The sequence below is a fragment of the Apus apus genome, chromosome 1 (assembly GCF_020740795.1).
Source record: "Apus apus isolate bApuApu2 chromosome 1, bApuApu2.pri.cur, whole genome shotgun sequence".
NCBI classification, from domain to species: Eukaryota; Metazoa; Chordata; class Aves; order Apodiformes; family Apodidae; genus Apus; species Apus apus.
This window is the reverse complement of record NC_067282.1, coordinates 195517343-195538278: the sequence shown is the minus strand read 5'-3', so window position 1 is coordinate 195538278 and position 20936 is coordinate 195517343. Positions and strand designations below refer to the sequence as shown.

The following is a 20936-nucleotide window of genomic DNA, read 5'->3' as shown; positions in this document are numbered from 1 at the left end:
AATGCTGCCTCCAGATGGCATCTTTTTTTCTACTGCAGTGATTCTAAAATAGCCCCTTATGCCCTGGAGCTTTAATGTTGTGTTTGGTTTTTTTGGTTGTTTGTTGTTTTTTTTTTCCTCTCGGTGTTTAATATGTTACGCGTGTCTTTGTTCAGGCTGACCACTAATTGCAGGCTTTGGGATGTTTCTTAGTGTTTAGCTTACTGGCCTGGTTTACCAGACCTTTGTCCTTGAAAGTCTTGTTCTATGAGAAAATAGCAGGAATAAAGCAGGAAATGGTTATCTCATCAATCTGATTTCATAGCTCGTTCTGCTTCAAGCAGGCAGTTGGACTTGAAACCACCTAAGGTTCCTTGCAGCTTAAAAGTTAATCTTGAGACTACTATCTGATGACACTGACATCAAATGCCATTAAAACAACTTGCAGTTTCTGTTGTTTATCAACATTTTGGCTTCATATTCAAGTAGGGAAAATGGCAAGTTACTTTAATTTATTTATTAAAATAAAAATTAATCAGCAGTAGCTACAAAAGGAGTTTTCAAGAAGTTTCCAAGACTTTTTCAGTCATGCCAGAATCCTCAGTATTGTCTCTGTTGGTTCAGAACAGTAGATTCATAAATCTCAGGAGTGACAAGAACAATGACTTCCACGTATTGCACAAAGACAGAGATTCATAATAAATTTGCTATGTATGAGATCTTACACACCTTAGTGGCCTAGATGGAAACAACTAATTTTCCTTTAGTTTCTGAAGTTGATATGTCTATATTACTTATGATATTTGTTCTTGAGTTAGTGCAACAGTCATAGTGCCCAACAAATTAGCCATTCCCCTCTGGAATTTATCTGTCCTTGCCTCCTGTTGCTGACTTGGTGGTCAGCCAGGTGAAGGCATGTAACTCAGCCTGCATTACAAAAGGCAGACTTCAGTGGCACCATCTAGAATCATCAACTGGACTTTATGTTGTTCTCTCCACACTAGGTCAGAGACAGCATACATATTTCAGTGTGCTGTCTGTGTAAGGGAGGCAGGTTTAAGATAATGATTTTTGAGAGCTCAGTTAGCTCTGAAGGAGACAGCTTGAACCTACTGGGTGCTTGATGCAATTGCATTCATACCATCTTGATCACAGATCAGTCTTTCTACTCTTAATCCCACAAATTTTCTTCCTAGGAGCTTTCTTAGGGAGTTCTCTGTTTCACTTCAACAGTTGCTCTGGTTATGGGATTGCTAGAAGCAGCATGTGCATGGTTGCACAGCAGTGCATGGTTGGTTATGAGCTGAAAGAGCAGTGCAGCTGCAACTTAGAGGGAGCTGGGGCTGTTCAGTCTTGAGAAGAGAAGACTGGGGAGACCTTATAGCTGCCTTTCAGTACCTGAGGGGGCTACAGGAAAGCTGGGGAGGGGCTTTTCACCAAGGAGGGCAGTGCTAGGACAAGGGGTAATGGTTTTAAACTGAAAGAGGGGAGATTTAGGTTAGACTTCAGGAAGAAATTCTTCCCCATGAGGCTAGGAAGGTGCTGGAATAGGTTGCCAAGGGAGATTGTGCATGTGTTTAAGGCCAGGTTGGATGAGGCTTTATGCAACATGGTCTAGTGCGAGGTGTCCCTGCTCATAGCAGGGGGGTTGGAACCTGATGATCTTTACAGTCCCTTCCAACCTTAACCATTCTATGATTCTATGATTCTGTCTAACAAACCAGAAATAAGCAGCTTTTACTGCTTAAGATTGTCACCCTAACATTTCACCTTCAAAGTGCCTTTGTGTAGGTTTGCAATTTAGCTGTCCTGTCACTGCAGTTTGTCTGAACCATTCATCCTCTCCTTGCCTGTTGCTCAGCTCTGCTAACTTTCTTGCATTTGTCTTTCCATTACCTGAGATTCAGCTTTTTTAGCTTACTAACGCGGCATGGAGAAGTTGCCTGTGCTCCCAAAGAGGCTTGCAGACTTGCCAAGGACAATACAGACACTTTTCTAATCAGTGTAAAGATTGCTCCTCAGACTATCAAGGGATTTGAGCTTGAATGGGAGATGTAGGAACCTACCAGCTGTCTGGTGAACATTGTGCTTTCCTGAACTAGAGCAAACTTGGACCTAGATCCAGCAAATATTTGGCTCTCATCTTCCCTTTGATTTTAGTCAGCTCTAAACCCTGACCTGTAGGCTTCTCAATCAGCTAATATTACAACGTAGAGCAAAGCAACATTTAACCTTTGAGAAGATGGGCTATAGTATGAAGCTTTTCAGCACTTTGAATTTTTTTTCCCTGTAGGCATATACAAATATTCAGAGAACCAGATGTTAGTAAACTGAAGAAAAACTATTGCCGCAATCCAGATGATGATTTTCATGGTCCCTGGTGTTATACAGATGATCCTCTTGTTCCCTGGGATTACTGCCCTATTTCTCGATGTGAGTACTTGGTCTGCCTCAGGCATTGTTAGCTGTGCAGGCCCAGGGAATCCATGGTGTCACATGTTTATGAGTACCTTTCTGTTGTCACTTGTGGCAGCAGAGAATGTATAATTCTATCAAGAATCAATTGTGTATGACTGAGAAGGAACAGCTAGAAGCTGCTTGTGCAATATATGGACAAGAGGTTGTTTTCCTTGACCAGCCTGGAGATTTCAAGGCTTATTTGTGCAGCAGGAGCATAAAAGGGCTATTACAGATGGCCAAACATTTTCCAACAGATCTAACTGTTGAATCAGGGCTGGACAGAGACAAAGAATTGTCTAGTGGTCAGAATTCTGGCTGTGGCCTCAAGAAACCCAGGGACAGTTATCTTTTGTGCTAAAAGCTTCATAGTCTCTTTGTGTGTTCTGCATTTGTTTGTAAAGTTAGGATAACTCACTATATATGAGCTGAAGTGTATATGTGCTATACAGACTAGATTTTGCTTTTGGGTGTTTACGGGATGATTTAACTCCTGGCAAGAATTAGGAACACTACTCCTCCAAAGTTGCATTTTCAGCTATCAAATCTAAATAGCTTAAATAAACATAATTAACAATCCTAGGGAATTTAGTAATAAGCAATCATTAAGTGGATAACGATAGATTTATGCCGAAAAATGTGCAGTTCACTTTTATGTTCAGATTTTTCTCTTCAATTTTTATCTGTTAATCACTGGGCTGTATATCCTGGGAGAACATTTAAATGGTAAAACAGGCTTTTGGATGCTTGTCTGTGATCTCTAGGGGTTAAGAATAATGTTACACTCCTTCCTAGAAACAATCTGCTGCATTTCCTCATAGTCTGAACTGCAGCATCTCTAAGAGGGGATACTGGAAGTCTCAGGTGATATTTTGATGTCTATTTGAACAGTAAACAAACTGCAAAAGGTTACTTGTGTCAATGTAGATAAAGAACAACGACTGAAGAAGTGGAAATACTTTTCACTCACTCTGACCTCATTATCTGGATCTGTGAATTTCTAAGGAAATATTCACAGCAAATGTTTGTAGGGTATATGGCAATGCTAAGTATTATGATTTCTGGAATCAAACTGCAGAGCTGAAATATGTCTATTTTACAATTGTAACTTGCGTGGACTAGTATTAAACTACTACTAGCTCACTCAGGTACTAATAAGCAGCAAAACCAGTACAGAGAAAATGTTCAAAGTTCCCGAATGTATTTGGTGCCTTTAACTGGTCTCTTCAAACTGCACTGTATATGTGTTTCTATATGTACACACCTACATGCAGATATACATACACATGCACATACAGATATGCATATGTTTATACATACACATGGAAATTTAACTATTTATATAATTTTATACTTTTAATATTTCTGTATTCCTTGATGGTGGAAATCTAGTTGGATGAGCCTGTCTACATTTTGCCTGTGTAAATTTTCAGTAGCTACATCTGTACCTCTAGCTCATGATGCTGGGTCACTCTGCAGACCTCAATGAAGGCAAGAATATTGAACAAAGTTTAAGCAACCTTGTGGTGACTATCTTTGACTTGGACAAGATGAAAGACTCAAGCCAGATTTTGGTGAAAACATTTTGATAAGCTTTTTTTGCTGATAGCAACATTAAAAGACTTTTGAAGTTTCAAAGGTTTTTAAAGAAATTTTCATTTCTTATTTGGATTTAATCATAGCTCCTATAGTTCCTTAAAGCTTATAGAAAAGTCGCAGCTTCATGTTTCAGCATTTTCTTGTGTGAATGAAACATGTAAATTGAAAAAGACAGACAGTCTGATGTATTCAGGATTTAGACAAGGAAAAAGGTACTTGAAACTCCTGCTGCAAAATGTTTAATTCTTATTTCATTCTATTAAAATGAAATTCCGCCTTCTTATTAATCCTTACCAAATTGTGCTTTTGCAGAGTATTAAAGAAAGCATTGAAGTTTAAAACTTTGTGAGCTATTAAAATTAAGAGTATGTCACTTGCTCTTTATTCTTACTTTATTAATTCTTTAGATCTGTTTTAATTTTGTATTATGGATGTCTTCTTATGTGTCTAGGTGAAGGTGATACAACTCCTACTACAACCAGCTTGGATGGTAAGTTTGACTATGTACTGTGCAGTGCATGTATTGTATCCTCTAAGACAAGCCATTTCTTTCTGATTGGGAAGTAAAATCAGTTAAAGATAGAAAATCCATGCAGCTTGAGAAAAATTGCTTTTACAAGAGGCAAATGTAGAATAGCTTTTTTATACTCCTTTATCTTTTCTCACTGTCCTGTCTTGCCAGTGGTGAGATATGGTAATGATTTTCAATGTTAGCTTTATAACTATGTAAATCTCCGTAATAAACCTATTTAAATATATGTATTTTATATTCCCTATGAATATTTATATCGACTGACCCAGATTCACTGAAGTAGTTTTGATGCTCTAGAAATACATTTCATTAGCACAGGAAAGTTAATCTGTAATAAATATTGACCTTCTTGTGGTCCTTATGTGCGACTGTACAGGTTTCCTACAGCTGTTTTTAGTAAAATGTGATCTCTGGACCTGCTTTCAGATACTGTCATTCCTTGTGCCTCAACAAAACATTTGAGAGTTGTAAATGGAATCCCAACACAAACTAACGAAGGATGGGTGGTTAGTTTGACCTACAGGTAACTATCACTTTGGCTAGAAAGACAATATATCTACTAGAAAATTGGTTTGTAACTGCAGAAAATGTTGACCCTAATAAGTAATAAGTATACTTTTAGACTGCAGTTAAATCCTGTAAAAGCAGAAAACCAGCATTCCTGGAACATCAGACAATTCCACAGTATTCCCTTTGTTGATTATTTATTTATATATTCATTATCACTAACACATGATCTTGCAAAGCCTTCATAATGTTTTGCTCTTTTGATTAGCTACTGCAGACCTTTTTATAACACTGGCTTAGCATCCAGCAGTAAACTGTATATATTAGAGACTGTTATACAAAATTTGAGTTTCATACCAGTATTTTCACTTTAACAGCAATGCATTTAGTTATGAAGTGTTGGATTCAGGTTTTATACCCTTGTCGAATTTAGCTTTCTGCTGGTATCATTGCATGCAATTGAAATGTATGCTGTATTAAAAAAGAAAAAAAAAAAAAAAAGTAGAAGCTAGAAGGAAATCCTTTTAATTCTGTAAAAAAAGACCGTAACATGTACAGCTGGAAATGAGTATTGCATTATGGCAGATCTTAATTTGCTACTGTGTAAAAGACAGAACACAGAATTACTGATTCCTGCACTCATGACTGTGGTTTATAACTCATCAGCTGGAAGTGTGAATCATTAATTTATAACAGGAGATATATCTCATGCAACAGCCCTGTATCTTCTTTGATGAGAAAAAAAAAAAGATAAAACAAGTGTCTTTTTTGTCTGCTGATACATATTAAAGTACACTTACTGCTCTTAGCTTGTAATTTGTTATCTGTTTTAAAAGCAAGTTGTAAAATAGCTTTTAAATGAAAAATCAGGGAAAAAGAAAAAAATATTCTATTTTCTACATTGCTGGAGAAATTCTGGGAGTCCTTTCCATCCTTGATAATCTTTGCATATTATGAGCCCCAGACAGAGCTAGGCCTTTTTGAAAGTCTAGCACAGTCCAGAAGGACATTTCTAGAGGAAAATCACTCTCTAGAAAAATTCACCTTTGTGCTGTTTTGAAAGCATCCTTGATGTTCGAAGAACTTTTAGATAGGAAGGTGAATTGCATCTGGGTGCCTAGCATTTAAATAGCTGAACCTGGATTTTGTGCTATGCAACAAAATTCCATTAGGCAGATGAATGTTTAAATGATTGTAGATTCTTTTATGAAAAAAGGGATTCCTGAAATATTCCAGCAGCAAAATATATATTTAAGAATATTACATGTGGGCATAAAAATGCAGTTTTATTTTGTGTTGTTACCAAGGAAGCAAATAAATGTCATCTGAAAGGAAAACTTAATGACTTCAAGACTTTCTGCAAAATACTAACTGTACACCTCAAAATGGAATTGCCACATCTGAATGGTACAAACAGTGGTACTTAGAAGCTTAGATTCATATTTGGCAACTAAGTGTAAAATTAATCAAGGACATATTTGTTATATATCTGATCCAGATTTTATCTGGTATATTTAAGGATATTTGGATGAATTTCACCTCTTTCATGGAATCAGCTCTGGGTTTGTGCCACACTGAAATAAGAGCTTTACCCTTTCTATGTGTACCAGTCAAGCTTCTAGAGCAGAAGATGCAGTCTTGTAAATTCCTTTTGAAAGTTAATGATGCACACAAAATTTCCAAGAACACATTTATACTCTTGATTGTGACATTTTAATCATGAAACTGGGCAGAATCAATATTTTATAAAGAATTCAGGCATTTGGACCACTTATTTCCAGATATTTTGTTCCTCAACTAACCTACAATTAAAAAAAAAAAAAAAAAAAAAAGAGAGAGAGAGAAAGAGAGAGAAAGGGAAGCATCTGTGTTATTCTGCTGTCTTTGAACTCCATATAGAGTCTGGGCTCCTTCCAGCAGTTCTTTGCAAAGCTTTGAACATTTGTGTGATTTGAATTTATAAATGGTGAGATTTTAAGCTTTTCCCAAATTGCTGACAATTCTTATTCACTCTCCAAAGAGCTGCAGAAAATAAATGTGATTTTGGAGGCACAAAGAAGGAAGCTAATTAATCTGCATTCCACAGACATCTTTATTTTTGAAAGAACTGTCATGCTTAATTGCTTTAAATGTACTTGATATATTATGTTGCAGGTTTTCTGTAATCACATGTAGGATGTCATATGTTGCAGATTGTTTCCAACTGAAGTATGTGGGGACAAAAATCTCATAGGGTTGGTAATCAAATAGGAACTCTCCACCTCGAGGTCAATGCTTTGAATAATACCTACATGAATAATGACCAAATGTTGTTTACATCTGGTGGCAGTTTGGGGACTTGCTTGAATGTTTCAGCCCAGTTCATATTATGCCTTTTTTTCTTTTCTTTTTTCCTTTTTTTCCCTTTTTTTTTTTAAATGAAGTTGATTATTATAAATTCAGCATTGGAAACACTAAATCAACAAGTAACTTAATTTTTCTTTCCTCCTGTTGTAAACACACGGGTGTAAAACTCTGCAAAGTCATACTCGTCACTACTTTAAGTAGTGAGATTGTAGAGCAAAGGGACATACACATGTTTTTGCAGGTCTCAGTCAGCCACCTTTCAGCAGCAAAACTATGTGGGGAGCAAAAGTACTCTTTAAAGGTTTTGACTGTCCAGAAACTAACAGGATTACTTCTTTTTTTTATTTTTTTGAATTCTCCTTTTCTTTTTTCCCTCTCCAGGAATAAGCATATCTGTGGAGGAACTCTGATAAAAGAAGAGTGGGTTCTAACAGCAAGGCAGTGTTTCCCTTCTCGGTACAGTAGTCTGTAGCTTTGCAATATTGAAATACATCTATTTTTGGGAACTTATCAGCACAACACTTCAACTTAAATGGAGCAGTTTTCCCTCCTGTTTGGCTCTAACACTACTTTTCTGATGTAAAAGTCCTGTGGGACCTTGGTATTTTCTGTTATTATTGTTGTTAATCTAAAAGAGCTCTGGCTATTTTACTTAGAAGTATAAATATGTTTTCCAAGTGTAATGCTTAGACAATTGCCTCTTTATGAAAATAATCTTATGCTTCTGCTTAACTGGACAGAATGAAATAGAAAACTTGGGCAAATCTCAAAAAGTTCAAAGGTTCATACTGTCCAAGCATCTAAATGTTTGGATACTATTAGGAAACAAAAATTAGATTTTAGTCACAGTTAAAGACAAAATTATGTAGTGGCTTCAGACCAAATCTTACAATCCAAGCATGTTGATTTTGGAATAGCAGTTGGCAACGTAAACCCATTTCTGGTGAAGAGTATTACTTAACATCTTCTAGCATAATCCTATTAAGCAGAGCTTTTTGAGTTATTTTACTATATACTCAACAAAATCCTAACTAACTTTGCCTCATTTAGGTACAAAGATTTGAAAGACTACAAAGCCTGGCTTGGAGTCCATAATATCAAAGGAAAGGGAGAGGAGAAGCATAGACAAGTTCTGAATATCTCCCAGTTGGTATATGGCCCTGCAGGGTCAGATTTGGTCTTATTGAAACTTAGCAGGTTAGTAGCTATTATTACCGATTCCAGGAGTTTCAACTAATAAATGAGAATCTTCCTAAATATTTTTGCAAATTGAGTTCTGTACTATCTCTCATACTGCTGATCGTGTCTCTGTGGAGTAAAGATGTAATTGTAAGAACTTTTACTTGATATATGCAGAAATGCAGGTTCATCTACATTGCTCTGAAAACAGATGTTACTTCTGAAAAATTGTGCCTACATTTTTTTTTTCCTGATTGCCAAATGCAGGTTTTTTGGGAGGTTGACTAGTATATAGTTTTAATTTATAAAATAAACACCAGATTGTAACTGAGATCTTTGTGTATATATGAGCTTTCAAACTTCATATTAGCAAAACTATATATTCAAATGAAATGCCATCATTACTTACTTTTAAGATGAAAACCCAAGTTAAATGACATAAAAGTGATGACAGTGTTTCAAGAAATCTTTTGACAGGTAGCAGCTATAGCACAAAACATAGGTAGAAGAATCCATCATATTCTTCAAGGATGGAAAAGAAAGGAAAAGAATTGGCACAGTTTTCAATTGCTGTTGTTATAATAGATTTAACATATTTTTTAAGATACTTTTTAGAAGGTTAAGTAAAATCCATTATATCTATTATTTGTTTCCTCTTTTCAGACCTGCCATATTGACAAATTTTGTAGAAATAATCCGATTGCCCATTTCTGGATGTACCATTCCAGAGAAGACCAGTTGCAGTGTTTATGGATGGGGATACACTGGATGTAAGAACCTATTTTTAAAAAATAAATGAATACCTTGACAGCTTACTTCCTCTTGTCATTATAGGTGAGGCTGCTGGCATTGCCTTATGCCACAGTTGTCCAGAATGTTTGGCTATAAAATGAGGTTTAATGTGGTTTTTTTTCTGACTTTGTAAATCCTTGAGCATATTATCTAAAATTATTTAATATGAAGAGTCCATCCTTTTTTTTTTTTTTTCATTTGTTTTGATGATAGGCAAAATGATTCAAACATTTTAAAGAATGAACTGGAGAAACACACTGTTCTACACGTTTGAAAAAAAATGTCAGAATTTTTTTTCAGAGTTCTAACCCTTTTTTTACAAATTCCAGCTCCCCCAGGGGAGGGTCTTTTCACCAGAGAAGGCAATGATAGGAAAAGGAGTAATGGTTTTAAACTGAAAGAGAGGAGATTTAGGTTAGACATCAGGAAGAAATTCTTCACCATGAAGGTAGTAGAGGTGCTGGAATAAGCTGCCAAGGGAAGTTGTGGAGGCCCCCTCCCTGGAGGTGTTCAAGGCCAGGTTGGATGAGGCTTTGTGCAGCCTGGTCTAGTGTGAGGTGTCCCTGCTTATAGCAGGGAGGTTGGAACTTGATGATCTTTAAGGTCCCTTCCAACCTTAACCATTCTATGATTCTATGATCTAATTGAGCAGTTTCTTTCTGTACCCCAAAGCAGACTGCCCCATGGAGGACACTAGTACAGAATCACGTAATCAAACACACAATTAACAAACAAAAAGAAAGTGAATTAAAATGCACAGGGAGCCCTAATTTTGGCATTTCCTAGCTTTTTCATACTTGACTTTGCAACCTTACTAGTGTTTATTAAACACAGTTTTTGTGTGAAGTTAATATAAATATGTGGGAGAACAGACATTTATTTAGTCTGGTAAATACTATATCTGCCTAATTATGTGCTGATGATAAAGTTAATAGCTGCCAGTTGACAACAATTAACTCTAATAGTTACTGTGCTCAGATGTCATTTTGCTACAGACCCTGAGTAGGCAGCAGCAACAAACTCATGCTGTCCTGGAAACAGAGCAGAAACTAGGCTTTAACTCTGAGGCTCTCTTCCTTGTAACCATTACTCTGCATTTCTTTGTGGGTGGCAAGTAATCTGTACCAGCCCTGTCCCAGATGACTGTCTTTGATGTCCCCAGCATGGGCATATTAGCCATTCCCTGGGGGGAATGGCTGGGGGACAGGGAAGCCGGGCTGGAGCATGGTGCAGCATCATAGGAAAGCTTAGCTTAAGAGAACTGATAAGGAATTTGCAATGTTGTGGAGTTATGTAATACAGTAAATACATAACATCTGTCATCCAAGGACTTTGTACTATATTTTATGCGCTACTTAATATAATCCTCACAGCATTCTAGTCAGGGAAGGAAAAAGTGTTACAGCCATTTTTTCAAGAAAACAGGATAAGTCGTTGAAGGGGAAGCTTGGCATTTTCTTTTGATGGCTTTGCAGAGAATGTGCAGGTCCAGACCCTTTATCTTCACAGCTTGTGCAGACTTGTCTTTTGACATGTAGAACAAGAGCAAGCTCCACAGGGCTCCTACTTCCTGACCTTCACGCTGATGAATGGAGATTGCACAAAGCTGTGTCTCTGCCCTTGCAGGCACAAAGTTGTTCAGTGCAGCTGAGCCAGCACAGAATGAGAAGAACTCTGCTCTGCTACAGTATTTTTCAAGTTACACGTCCATCCCTAGGCCATGGCAAGCACTGTTAGACATTAACTCATGCTTAAGGCAGGGAGCACAATCCTTACTCTGCTGATGAGAGTGACAACATTCTCAGGCTCACATTTTCTGGTTTCTGTGACTTGACAGTGCAAGCTGGTGGTGAACTGTAGAGTTCACTCAGCCAGCCCTTTCTTCTAATAAAAAATTAAAATATTCTGCAGATATTCTCAGAGAACTGGATAGATAAGTGTCATTTCATAGAATCATAGAATCATAACACTGAGGATAGACAAAAATGTGAACATTGGAGAGAAAGTACAGTAACTGAAGTTACATGATAAGTTTATCCAGACTGCATCTTTAATTATACTTCCCCCCCAAAATGGAATAAAACTTTCATTCTCTTTTCGGTCTTAGCAATGAACTATGATGGCCTCCTCCGGGTAGCAAACCTGTTTATTTTGGGCAATGAGAAATGCAACCAGTATCTCAAAGGGAAGATCACTGTGAATGATTCAGAAATCTGTGCTGTGGCTGAAACCATTGGTGCTGGGCCTTGTGAGGTAAAGACTTCATTTCTTAATACATTCTTAGGAGCCATCAGCCTGGCTATTTATTTTCCAGAAACAATTTACTAGTATTTTTTTTTTTAATAATAATTAATCTCTCTATGTTAAACTTGTACACAAGTGAGAAATACTCTAAGTCATTTACTACAGGAAGTTACTATATTTTGTGTAGAAAATCTGCCTGATGAGAAGGAGAGTCTAGAAGGGTGGTAGTTGTGAGTATTATCATGCATTTAATATCTGGAGTAGAATAGATGGCTTCCTAATACTGATTAGGTTAAGCAAGGAGGGAAATTTTCCCTGCCCAAGGGTACTACCAAACCATGGGGAAACAACGTCTTCATCACGTTGAGGCCTCTCCTATTTATTAGTGATATTACACAGGGTCGTTTTGTTATAGTGAATTATTTTCTTCAAAACCAAAGCTCTTAGACATGTCAAGGCTTATAAATGAAACATCTGCATGGGAAGTCTGTTGGGGATCCTGCACTTTATTTTTCCCAACACGAAGAAATGGATCGAATTAATACTAGCAATCAGTCTTAATCTTTGCATGGTTTCCTGCTCCCTGAGTTCCCTTTGAAGGTGCTTTCTTCAGCAGTGAACAGGCAGAGAAACAAAATCAGATTGGCAGGTGAAACTCCACTCCTGAAGTGTTTTATGAGCCCCTCTGATGGTACTGACAGAGTTCAACATCTATGTGGGAACTAATCTGCAGTCAGTCAGCAAAAAAAAAATCCCAAACCAAATAAAGGTCAAGCATTGTTGTTTCTCTGATGATCCAGAGAGAATACAGTGCTAATTGCCAGCTTTAATTTTTTCAAACAGTGTCTCTCTAACTGATATGAACATTTGCTGTCTAATTTTGTAGCTAGTTTGCTGCATTCAGTGTATGTTTTGCCTGTGTAAAAACTGCAGTGCCTGTGTTCAAGTCCCAAGTCTATCTGAATTATCTAAACTACTGGTTTGATCTGATTTAAACTGGGTGTATTTTAGTGTTCAGAGTCTGAGCTGATCATACTCCAAATTTTCACTAAATGCCTCTACTGGTCCATAGATGTCTCATTCAGTCAGAATAATGCAAAAAAGTATTTTAAAAAGTTATGTCTCGGTATTCTGTCTACAACATATTACTTTTTATTATGTTTGGGATCCACCCTTCCCTCCTGTTACACATAGATTCTCAACCTAGGTCCTTACAAAATGATTGACTGACAGAAGGTTATTAAACTGGCTCTGTCAGTAGTCCTTATTGCCAAGCCTGTTCACAACAAAGATCTTTTATCAGTCAACTCACTTTCTGCTCATATGGTTTATATGCATGTAAATAAATAATTTACTTGCAAGTAGCTGAAAGAGGAGAGTAAGGTCTGGTATTCTGATGTCACTAGAATCCCATGTAAAGATGGATCAGAGAGTTTAATTTGCATGAGTGAAAGGTAAACCTTGTCATTAGTTTGTTATAAGTTTTGTTTGTGAAAAAGATACTGGAAGTTGGTTTTTATCCTATGACAAGAATAACTCTATTGCCTGTTCATTGAGCTAAGTCATTCTCGAAAGAAACCATGCAGTAGAAGACAGGGGGGAGCTGTGACTTGAAGCATTCTGAGAAGTCACATTCTTTGTGTTTGTTTTTTCCTAGAGAGATTATGGTGGTCCCTTGGTTTGTGAACAAAACAGGCTGAAGATAGTAGTTGGTGTCATTGTTCCTGGCCGTGGATGTGCCATTCGGAATCGTCCTGGGATTTTTGTTCGGGTCTCGTATTACTCCCGGTGGATTCACAAGATTATGATGACCTACAGAAAACCCTGAAAAACTCAACAACTTCAATTCCAAGAACTGTTTTGGACAGCATGTAATTAATGTGTTATGTAAAGATCAACAATTTTTTAACTACTTGATACTCAAATTTGTTGAGCTTCTTTTAATATTTATGTATGTTTTTGGTGTCTTTGTCTATCAGTGTTGTTTTATAAATGTTGTAATGACTTACAATGTATGCAAGTATGGTGACATATCTCCTGAAGATACTTGAATGGGTAAACAATTTTGCAAAGATATTATTACTGGATGATAAGTGGTTTTGTAGAAATAGATCATATGACCTCTTTTATGCTGCTCTTCAGATTATCTTAGAAGGAGAAACAAATAATAATTTTATTTAAAACATCTTATTCTTTCTATGAGCCATATATTTCTCTTCATATATGACAAAGACCTACTGAGAGATATATGCATCTGTCAAGAAGAGCATATATGATGATATTTCTCTTTCCCCCTTATAAGAGTTCAAAGATTTCAATATTTCATTACAAATAAACAAAAGAAATTCACCTTTTCACTATTGATGGACTTTGACAAGCCTGCCATAAGCAGAATTCTCAGAGAAGTCAATATCACTTCCTTTTACACAGTGTTTATAGACTCTAGTACTGCACTTGATTCCTTCAGTGTGTATGTGGTCCCCAACAGGTATGTCAAAATCTCTTCTGGATGAGGGGAGAGACATAAGTTGATTGGTTAGCAAGCTATCAGTAATTTTTTTAAAGTTAGTCCCAGAAATCTCTGTGAATTTACAATGCTAAGGAAAGTATTTAATACAGTTTGAAAAATTAATCCTGATTAGCTACTGACAGACGTTGGCCATTAAAATAAATTTCAATCAAATACACCCAAATCTTTCTTTACTAACAAGTGTTAAAAATTCAGTTGATTCTAGTTATTTCGTGGAATTAACTCTGTATATACAACAGGAAAAAGAACAGTTGAATCTGGCACCTGGCTGAGAGACTGAATACTGGGAAAAATAAGTTATACATTAATAGTCTATCAGACACTTAAGATCTTTAAGAAAACCTTACCTAGATTTGGATGAAATTGTATCCTTTTTTAAATTCCTTTCAGGGTAAAAAAAATACTGCAGAGATTGAGATGACCTTGTATGGAAAATGGAAAATATCAGCAACAGTTTAGCAGCTTGTGTTTTCTGCCTCTATGTAGAAGCATCATTTTCCCTTATGTTGATGGGGAAAGAGAACAAACATCTATGGAAAGCACTTGTTCTCCTTTAGGCATTTAGTTGTATGGCTGGAAGTATTATGCAAACATGTTGTTATAGGTGGCACCAATTACCCTGTAATTTCTGGAAAATTTAAACAACATATATCTTATGGTTAGTTTTACTACTGTACATGTAATTGCATAAGTAACTGCACTGTTACTTCACTTGTGACTATGTAATTGTAAATGTTTCCAGTAGCAAATTGTACGGAATGTGTATCATATCTAACTGCGTAGCTGCTGAGCTGACATCATGGTGTAGACATATAGAAGGACATTTCATTCAGAAGACTCCGAGTTGAATTCTGCCCTGGCAGAAAGTAACTGCTTCAGGGGAGCTGCCTTGGGCAACAGTCCTCATATTGACTCACCAAATAATTTTCTTCAGCAGCGCACTTTGACTTCAGTGGGACTCAAATATGATTACATCTTCTGGTGAACTGGGATGAGTTTCAGCCCATGCTTAAGCGGCTTGGCTTGCTGAGATCTGTGTCAAGCATCCAGCAGATTCTACTGGCACATAGGATGAATTCTTTCAGTAAGCAGAGCTTCTGAAATTCCTCCTGATGTAAATAGTCTCTTTGGACAAGATGTGACTTTTCTGTACAGCAGATCTGAGGTTGTGGATGCTACGCAGATAGTCTGTCTCAATCTATTTTGGCTGCCTCTGAAGGCTTTATGCTTCTTTTGGCCTGTCTTACTTAGCAGGCCTAGAAGGGGCAGGATTTAGCCTTTTGCATTTACAGTTAATTATTGCCATGTATGTGAAGTGTGTATTCTTGCTAAGTATATACCGACTATATCTTATTGAAAGGATTAACTTTTTAAGAGAGACTTTTAAAAACTCCAAGTGGGTTTTGTTTTCAATCTCAAGTAGAATGTGGATAAAATATATAATTCCATGTTCACTCTTTGTATTCTAAGAATTATTATGTGCTCACTGTATTATAGTTGCAGGCATTTTGTTATGTCTATCTAAACAAATCAAATCCTAAAATATTTTAGTTATAAGCTTCTGCTGTGCAGAAGGCTGTGATTTTTATATATATATATACGCGCCTATATATATATATGATAAAAATACTGTTTTTTGTTAGACAATGTGTAAGGATTTTTACCTGTTTGTTCTGGGCAGCACCTCAGTAAAACAAATCGTGCAGAGCTGATGCTCCAGAACTTAACATGTTTGTATGCACTTGCTTATCAGGTGCTCTTGTTCTCCCTATATCTCAGTATGGAGGGCTCGTGAGACTCTGAAGAGCAAGGGAAGAGAAGAAGAAGAATATGTGGTAATGAATTTGTACTTCATTTATTCCTGTGAATATTTCTTGTTGGTACCAATGGTACCGTACCAGGCAACTGTTATAACTCCAGGATTCTCTTAAGAAAGGACACTCTGTAGATATTTTTTAACTGTTATAACATTTTTCTCTCTGTAATACCAAGGGAACATAATCTAGTGCCCATCTAAGTTGTTGGAAAACCTCTTACTAACTTCAGTGGGATTTGGACTTTATTTTCTAGATGTGATTTTGTTCATGTTAGAATTAAAGGGTACAGAACCTAAATTATTATCTGACAACATTCTTAAAATACGTTGAATTTCACCTTCATTCTCCTTGCTGGAACTAATACTTGATCTCTGAAAAGTGTAATAACTGGATACAAAATTTTGGAATTGAAACCTAAGAGTTCATTTTGTACTACTGAAGTTAGTTTGACAAAATTATGGTTTTTCTTTGGGCATTGGAACTGGCTGACTCTTCTTCCTTTTATTAATAAAAATATTTTTCCCTTTAAAAACTATTTCCCTCTCTCTTTTTCTCTCATAAACCTCTTGACCCTCAGAGAAACTGTAGCTCTCATTGGGAATGTACTGGTCTAGATTTTTGCTGCTATTGCTGAAATCTTCTTCTCTAGTTTAAGATTAAAATTCTCTGAGGCATTCTGCAAACCCTTGCTGCAGGCAATGCCAATATACTTGACAGAGCTATACACTTGAAGTAGAGCTTTTCAGATGGAGGTCCAAATATATCCCTGAGGGTCAAAGTCTACTCAGGCAAAATGTCCCTTGGAATCAGTGAATGTGATTGTCAAAAAACGGGCTGAAAATTGCTCAGTGCTTTTCCCTGTGGCTGTGCATCCTTGTAGACTGAAAAGCACACAGGTTCTCAGCTCCACAGCAAGTGAAACAGGAGGTGAGGCTTTATCCCCATCCTTCTGGAAAGCTGGCTGCAAATGAGCTGACCCCTGCAAAACCTCTATAAAACCTATTGGATTGGTTCTTTGACTTTGTTTCCTTATAATTATTTTCTTCCTTCTTCATGTGCACTGCTACATGATTGTTTTATGAATGTTGGGGCTGCTGGCAGGAACTAACATGGCTTTTCACCCTAAAAATTACAGTGTTCTTTTTTAAACATACCCTTGGGCATTTATGATATTTTCTTGCATGGAATCTAACTTCAGGGAGCTGCCTGTGGAATTCAGTGTATGATAAGAGTATTTTTTTCATATTTAAGTGGGGAAAATAATGCTCCCATTAAATACAACTAGCTGAATGCCTAACAAAGAGGGAACACTGTGGTAATAACTTGTATTACAAATCTTCTGTAATTAACAGCATCTTCATTAGTTAATAAAGTTGGTATTTTTGTAACCTTGCTTACTCTTATTATTCTTAATAAAGTATTTTATAACAAACAACAACTTAATTAGCATTTTATTTGTTATTTAAAGAAGGTTTGGAATCCCATAGTTAAGCAGAGCCTTAAGAAAATGAGTGGCTCCCAATTCAAATTTCAGTGAGGGATTTTAGTGTGCAGAGTAAGGAGGACTGATACTTTAAAGATCTTCATGTGTGCAATAGCAGAATTACACTTAAAATGAGAGACTCGGACAAATCCATGCCCTGGACCTACTGAGTCTCTCCAGCAGCATCCTACTGGAATTTGGCAATGAGAAAGGCCTAAGCATATTATGGAGAGTATATTTACCATGGAAAGGGTGTGTTTAACCTAAACAAGTATTTGTCTCCTTAGAATTTCAGCACAAGAGGCTTGAAATGTTATTTCTTTTAATATATATCAGAGTTCAGGAAAAAAAAAATCAACACAAATATATCGCAATTATTTATTTTATATATACATTAAATATAAAATATCTATATTTTAGACTCTCCTTACTGAGTCAGTTCATACTACTGATGGTACATAAGATGATGCAAAGGAGATCACAATTCTGGGTGCTGCTACACTTACTATCAAGACCAGCTGAAAGCCATAGCTAGCAAAAAAGGAAACAAGCAGCACCCTTTCCCCACCAGATTAGTGCCTCTTTTCAGCTGAGTACTGTTTAGTTCCTGTAGCATAATGGCATTCTGGTTTGTTGCATTCAATAAGGGACAGTTAAATTATATTTATTTATTTATTTTTAATGCAGCCAAAATTTTGAAGTTCTGATTATATTGAAATTTTGATGATTTAACATCTATTTTCTAACAACTCCAGCTATATCAACACTGAATCACTCTTCAAATAAAAAAAATGTGCAGAGTGTTTGAAGTCTGACTCTGACTTTTCCATGGTAAACATTATTTTGTTTTTGTTCATAGTCCAAAAATGATTTCCTAATTGATTCATAAAATCTGAGGATTTTATTAGGAGATATGATTCTATGAACTCCTGAAATCAATGGGAGATTTGCCAATAACTTCAACCATGCAGGAATGCTTCCAAAGTTATAAAAATCTAGAAATATCCCATATGTCAAAATCATACCTTGCTATAGTTTTACATTAAAAGTGTTAAGGTTGTTCAGGTGACCTTATGCCTCCTGGGAGTCATAAGAATTAACTTCTTGTACAGGAGTTTCCACAACAAGGCTCTATAAAGGGATATTGCCTTCACATTGCTCTCTGTTATGGCTTTATCTTTTGTAGTTACAACACTATAATCTGCAGATGATAAATGATGAAAACCCACATTGATGCTCATCACTTGCTTTCTGCTCTTTGTTATTTATCAGTCCTCGTGTAAACAGAGCAACCATTTAGTAGAGTTTAATTGTGTATCTACTCTGGCTTCAAAAGCACTGATTTCTGGACAGCAATGTTCCAATAAAAACCACGTGCAATAAATAAGAAAGAAAACATCTGGGAGGAAAAAAGCAAACTGTAAAAAGGTTAATACTAAAGTAAGCCCTAAAATGAACAGATGGGGCATTTTTTGTTGTTGTTTGTTTGTTTGTTTGTTTTCATCATGTTGCCTCAGTGTTTATAATATGGGATATATGGTGTGAAAAGCTGCAATAGAATACCTTAACAGCCTTAGCTTTCCTGTTTCACTTTGGCTCAGAACACTTGGGAAGGTTCAGTGACTTCTCCATATAGTCACAGAGGATGCAGTGCAAGTTGTGTCTGAGGACTCGATCTTAACTTGCATTGAAACCACTGTTGACAAAGTCCATCTAGGGCTAATGAGTAGATCCTAAATCCTTCTGAATCCCTTGAACCTTGTCATGGGACTGTTTCAGATCCTCACTTAGTCAAGCACTCAGGATGTGTTCCAGACTGGTACTGAGTAGCAGAGGAGAAAAGTGTATGTTTTACTATAAACCTGGGTATCAAAGTTCCAGTGTAGACCATCAACTTTGTTCAGAGTCTAACTGAATACAAGAATTGATTGATTTGTTTACTATTAAAATATTTTTCATTAAAATAATATTAATTATTAAAAAATCATGATGGGTGCACTTTTTATAAATGTATTTTTAATACCCATGATAATAAATTTATGGGAAAAACTCTCCATGAGACCAAAAACCTGCATCACTTCAGAACTGAATCACAGAACCACAGAATCTTAGGGGTTGGAAGGGACCTCAAAAGATCATCCAGTCCAACCCCCCTCCCAGAGCAGGATCACCTAGAGCACATCACACAGGAACGTGTCCAGGCTAGTTTTGAATGTCTCCAGTGAAGGAGACTCCACAACCTCCCTGGGCAGCCTGTTCCAGTGCCCTGAAGATGTGTTGGCTTGAGATATCTGAAGTTGTGTCTATGTAAGCTAATATTCCCAATTGGGTTATTTGATATATTCTACTGGGAACAAAAAATATGTACAGGAGAGTGAGTTTCATAACAATTTATTTCAAAAAAGGTGGGAAATGTGGTGTTAAAGGTACATGCTGGATTAGACGAGGCTAGTGTAAAATACAAACAAGAGTATAGTTCTCTCCACTTGAGAGAATTTTTATGTTGAGTAATATACGAGTTTATTAATATTAAATTCAGTTCAAATTATACTAATTGAACATTTTCCAGGTGGTTTTCTTTCCTTGAGGATTAATGTCAGCATTATACACAGGCTGAACAAATATGCATTTACAACAACATTGCTATTATAAATCGTGTCAACAAGAGTCTCATGTCTTGGGTGTAAATATGCCATCTGCTGTTCAGCCCTGTGCTTACCAGTACTGTAAATTCACATAGCAGTTACAAAACTGCCATGTTTCTTCTGTCCTTTTTTTTTTTTTTTCTTCTTAATTTAATGAAAGCTCAGAAATTTTACTGTTCACAGTAGTGTAAGTTGCTGGAGTTTGCATTAAGCATTTGTTTGAAAGCTTCTGTTTTTCATTACTGTGCATCCTCATGAGGCTGCTGAGTCCCAACTGTTGCCTGATCCTTGAGTTCTTCGAAGCCTGTATTTCTGTTGGCAGAGTCCCCATGTAGCCTTATTTTTTTCCTGTTGAACTATTCAATATGTCTCTAAGAATACCTGTAGGAGGTGAAAACTCATAGCAGTCCTGAAAGATTCAGATACCAGCTTTCAACTATCCAGATATTCCTAGCTTGCTATCAATACATTAACACAGGGAAATGATTATGCTTGTGGGCTAGATGGCTTCTACACATCTCATACCACTGAAGCTTGGCTACCCCTGGGAAAGTGCCTCACAGCCCTCTCTCTCTCTACCAAACTGCCCATATATAGCCAGAGGCTTGATGTGACTGAGCACTAAAGCACAAAAATTATACATGGACACACAAACAAATGCACACCATACCCACACATGCACACAGATAACTTTACTATGGTATCTAACTAATTCAGATCTTTTGGTCTACACAGATACTACATGAAAAGTGTTATAACCTGGGATTTTCCCTGTCCCCCAGAGCTGGGCTAACTGAAGTGTCTTTGTATAGGAATAGGACAACCT

The 20936-nt window shown here is 36.6% G+C and overlaps 1 protein-coding gene across 2 annotated transcripts in view; it reads left to right on the top strand.

The window, feature by feature from the left end:
* HGF (hepatocyte growth factor) overlaps positions 1–17369 on the top strand; it is a 59404-nt gene extending 42035 nt beyond the window's left edge. For both annotated transcript variants that reach the window (XM_051607925.1, XM_051607924.1), the window contains exons 11-18: positions 2273–2412; positions 4487–4525; positions 4994–5090; positions 7802–7876; positions 8471–8617; positions 9263–9369; positions 11499–11644; positions 13293–17369. In XM_051607925.1, coding sequence (XP_051463885.1) covers positions 2273–2412; positions 4487–4525; positions 4994–5090; positions 7802–7876; positions 8471–8617; positions 9263–9369; positions 11499–11644; positions 13293–13463 — 922 coding nt within the window. In that variant the 3' untranslated portion in view covers positions 13464–17369. The remainder of the gene's footprint in view (positions 1–2272; positions 2413–4486; positions 4526–4993; positions 5091–7801; positions 7877–8470; positions 8618–9262; positions 9370–11498; positions 11645–13292) is intronic.
* The last annotated feature ends 3567 nt before the right edge of the window (positions 17370–20936 follow it).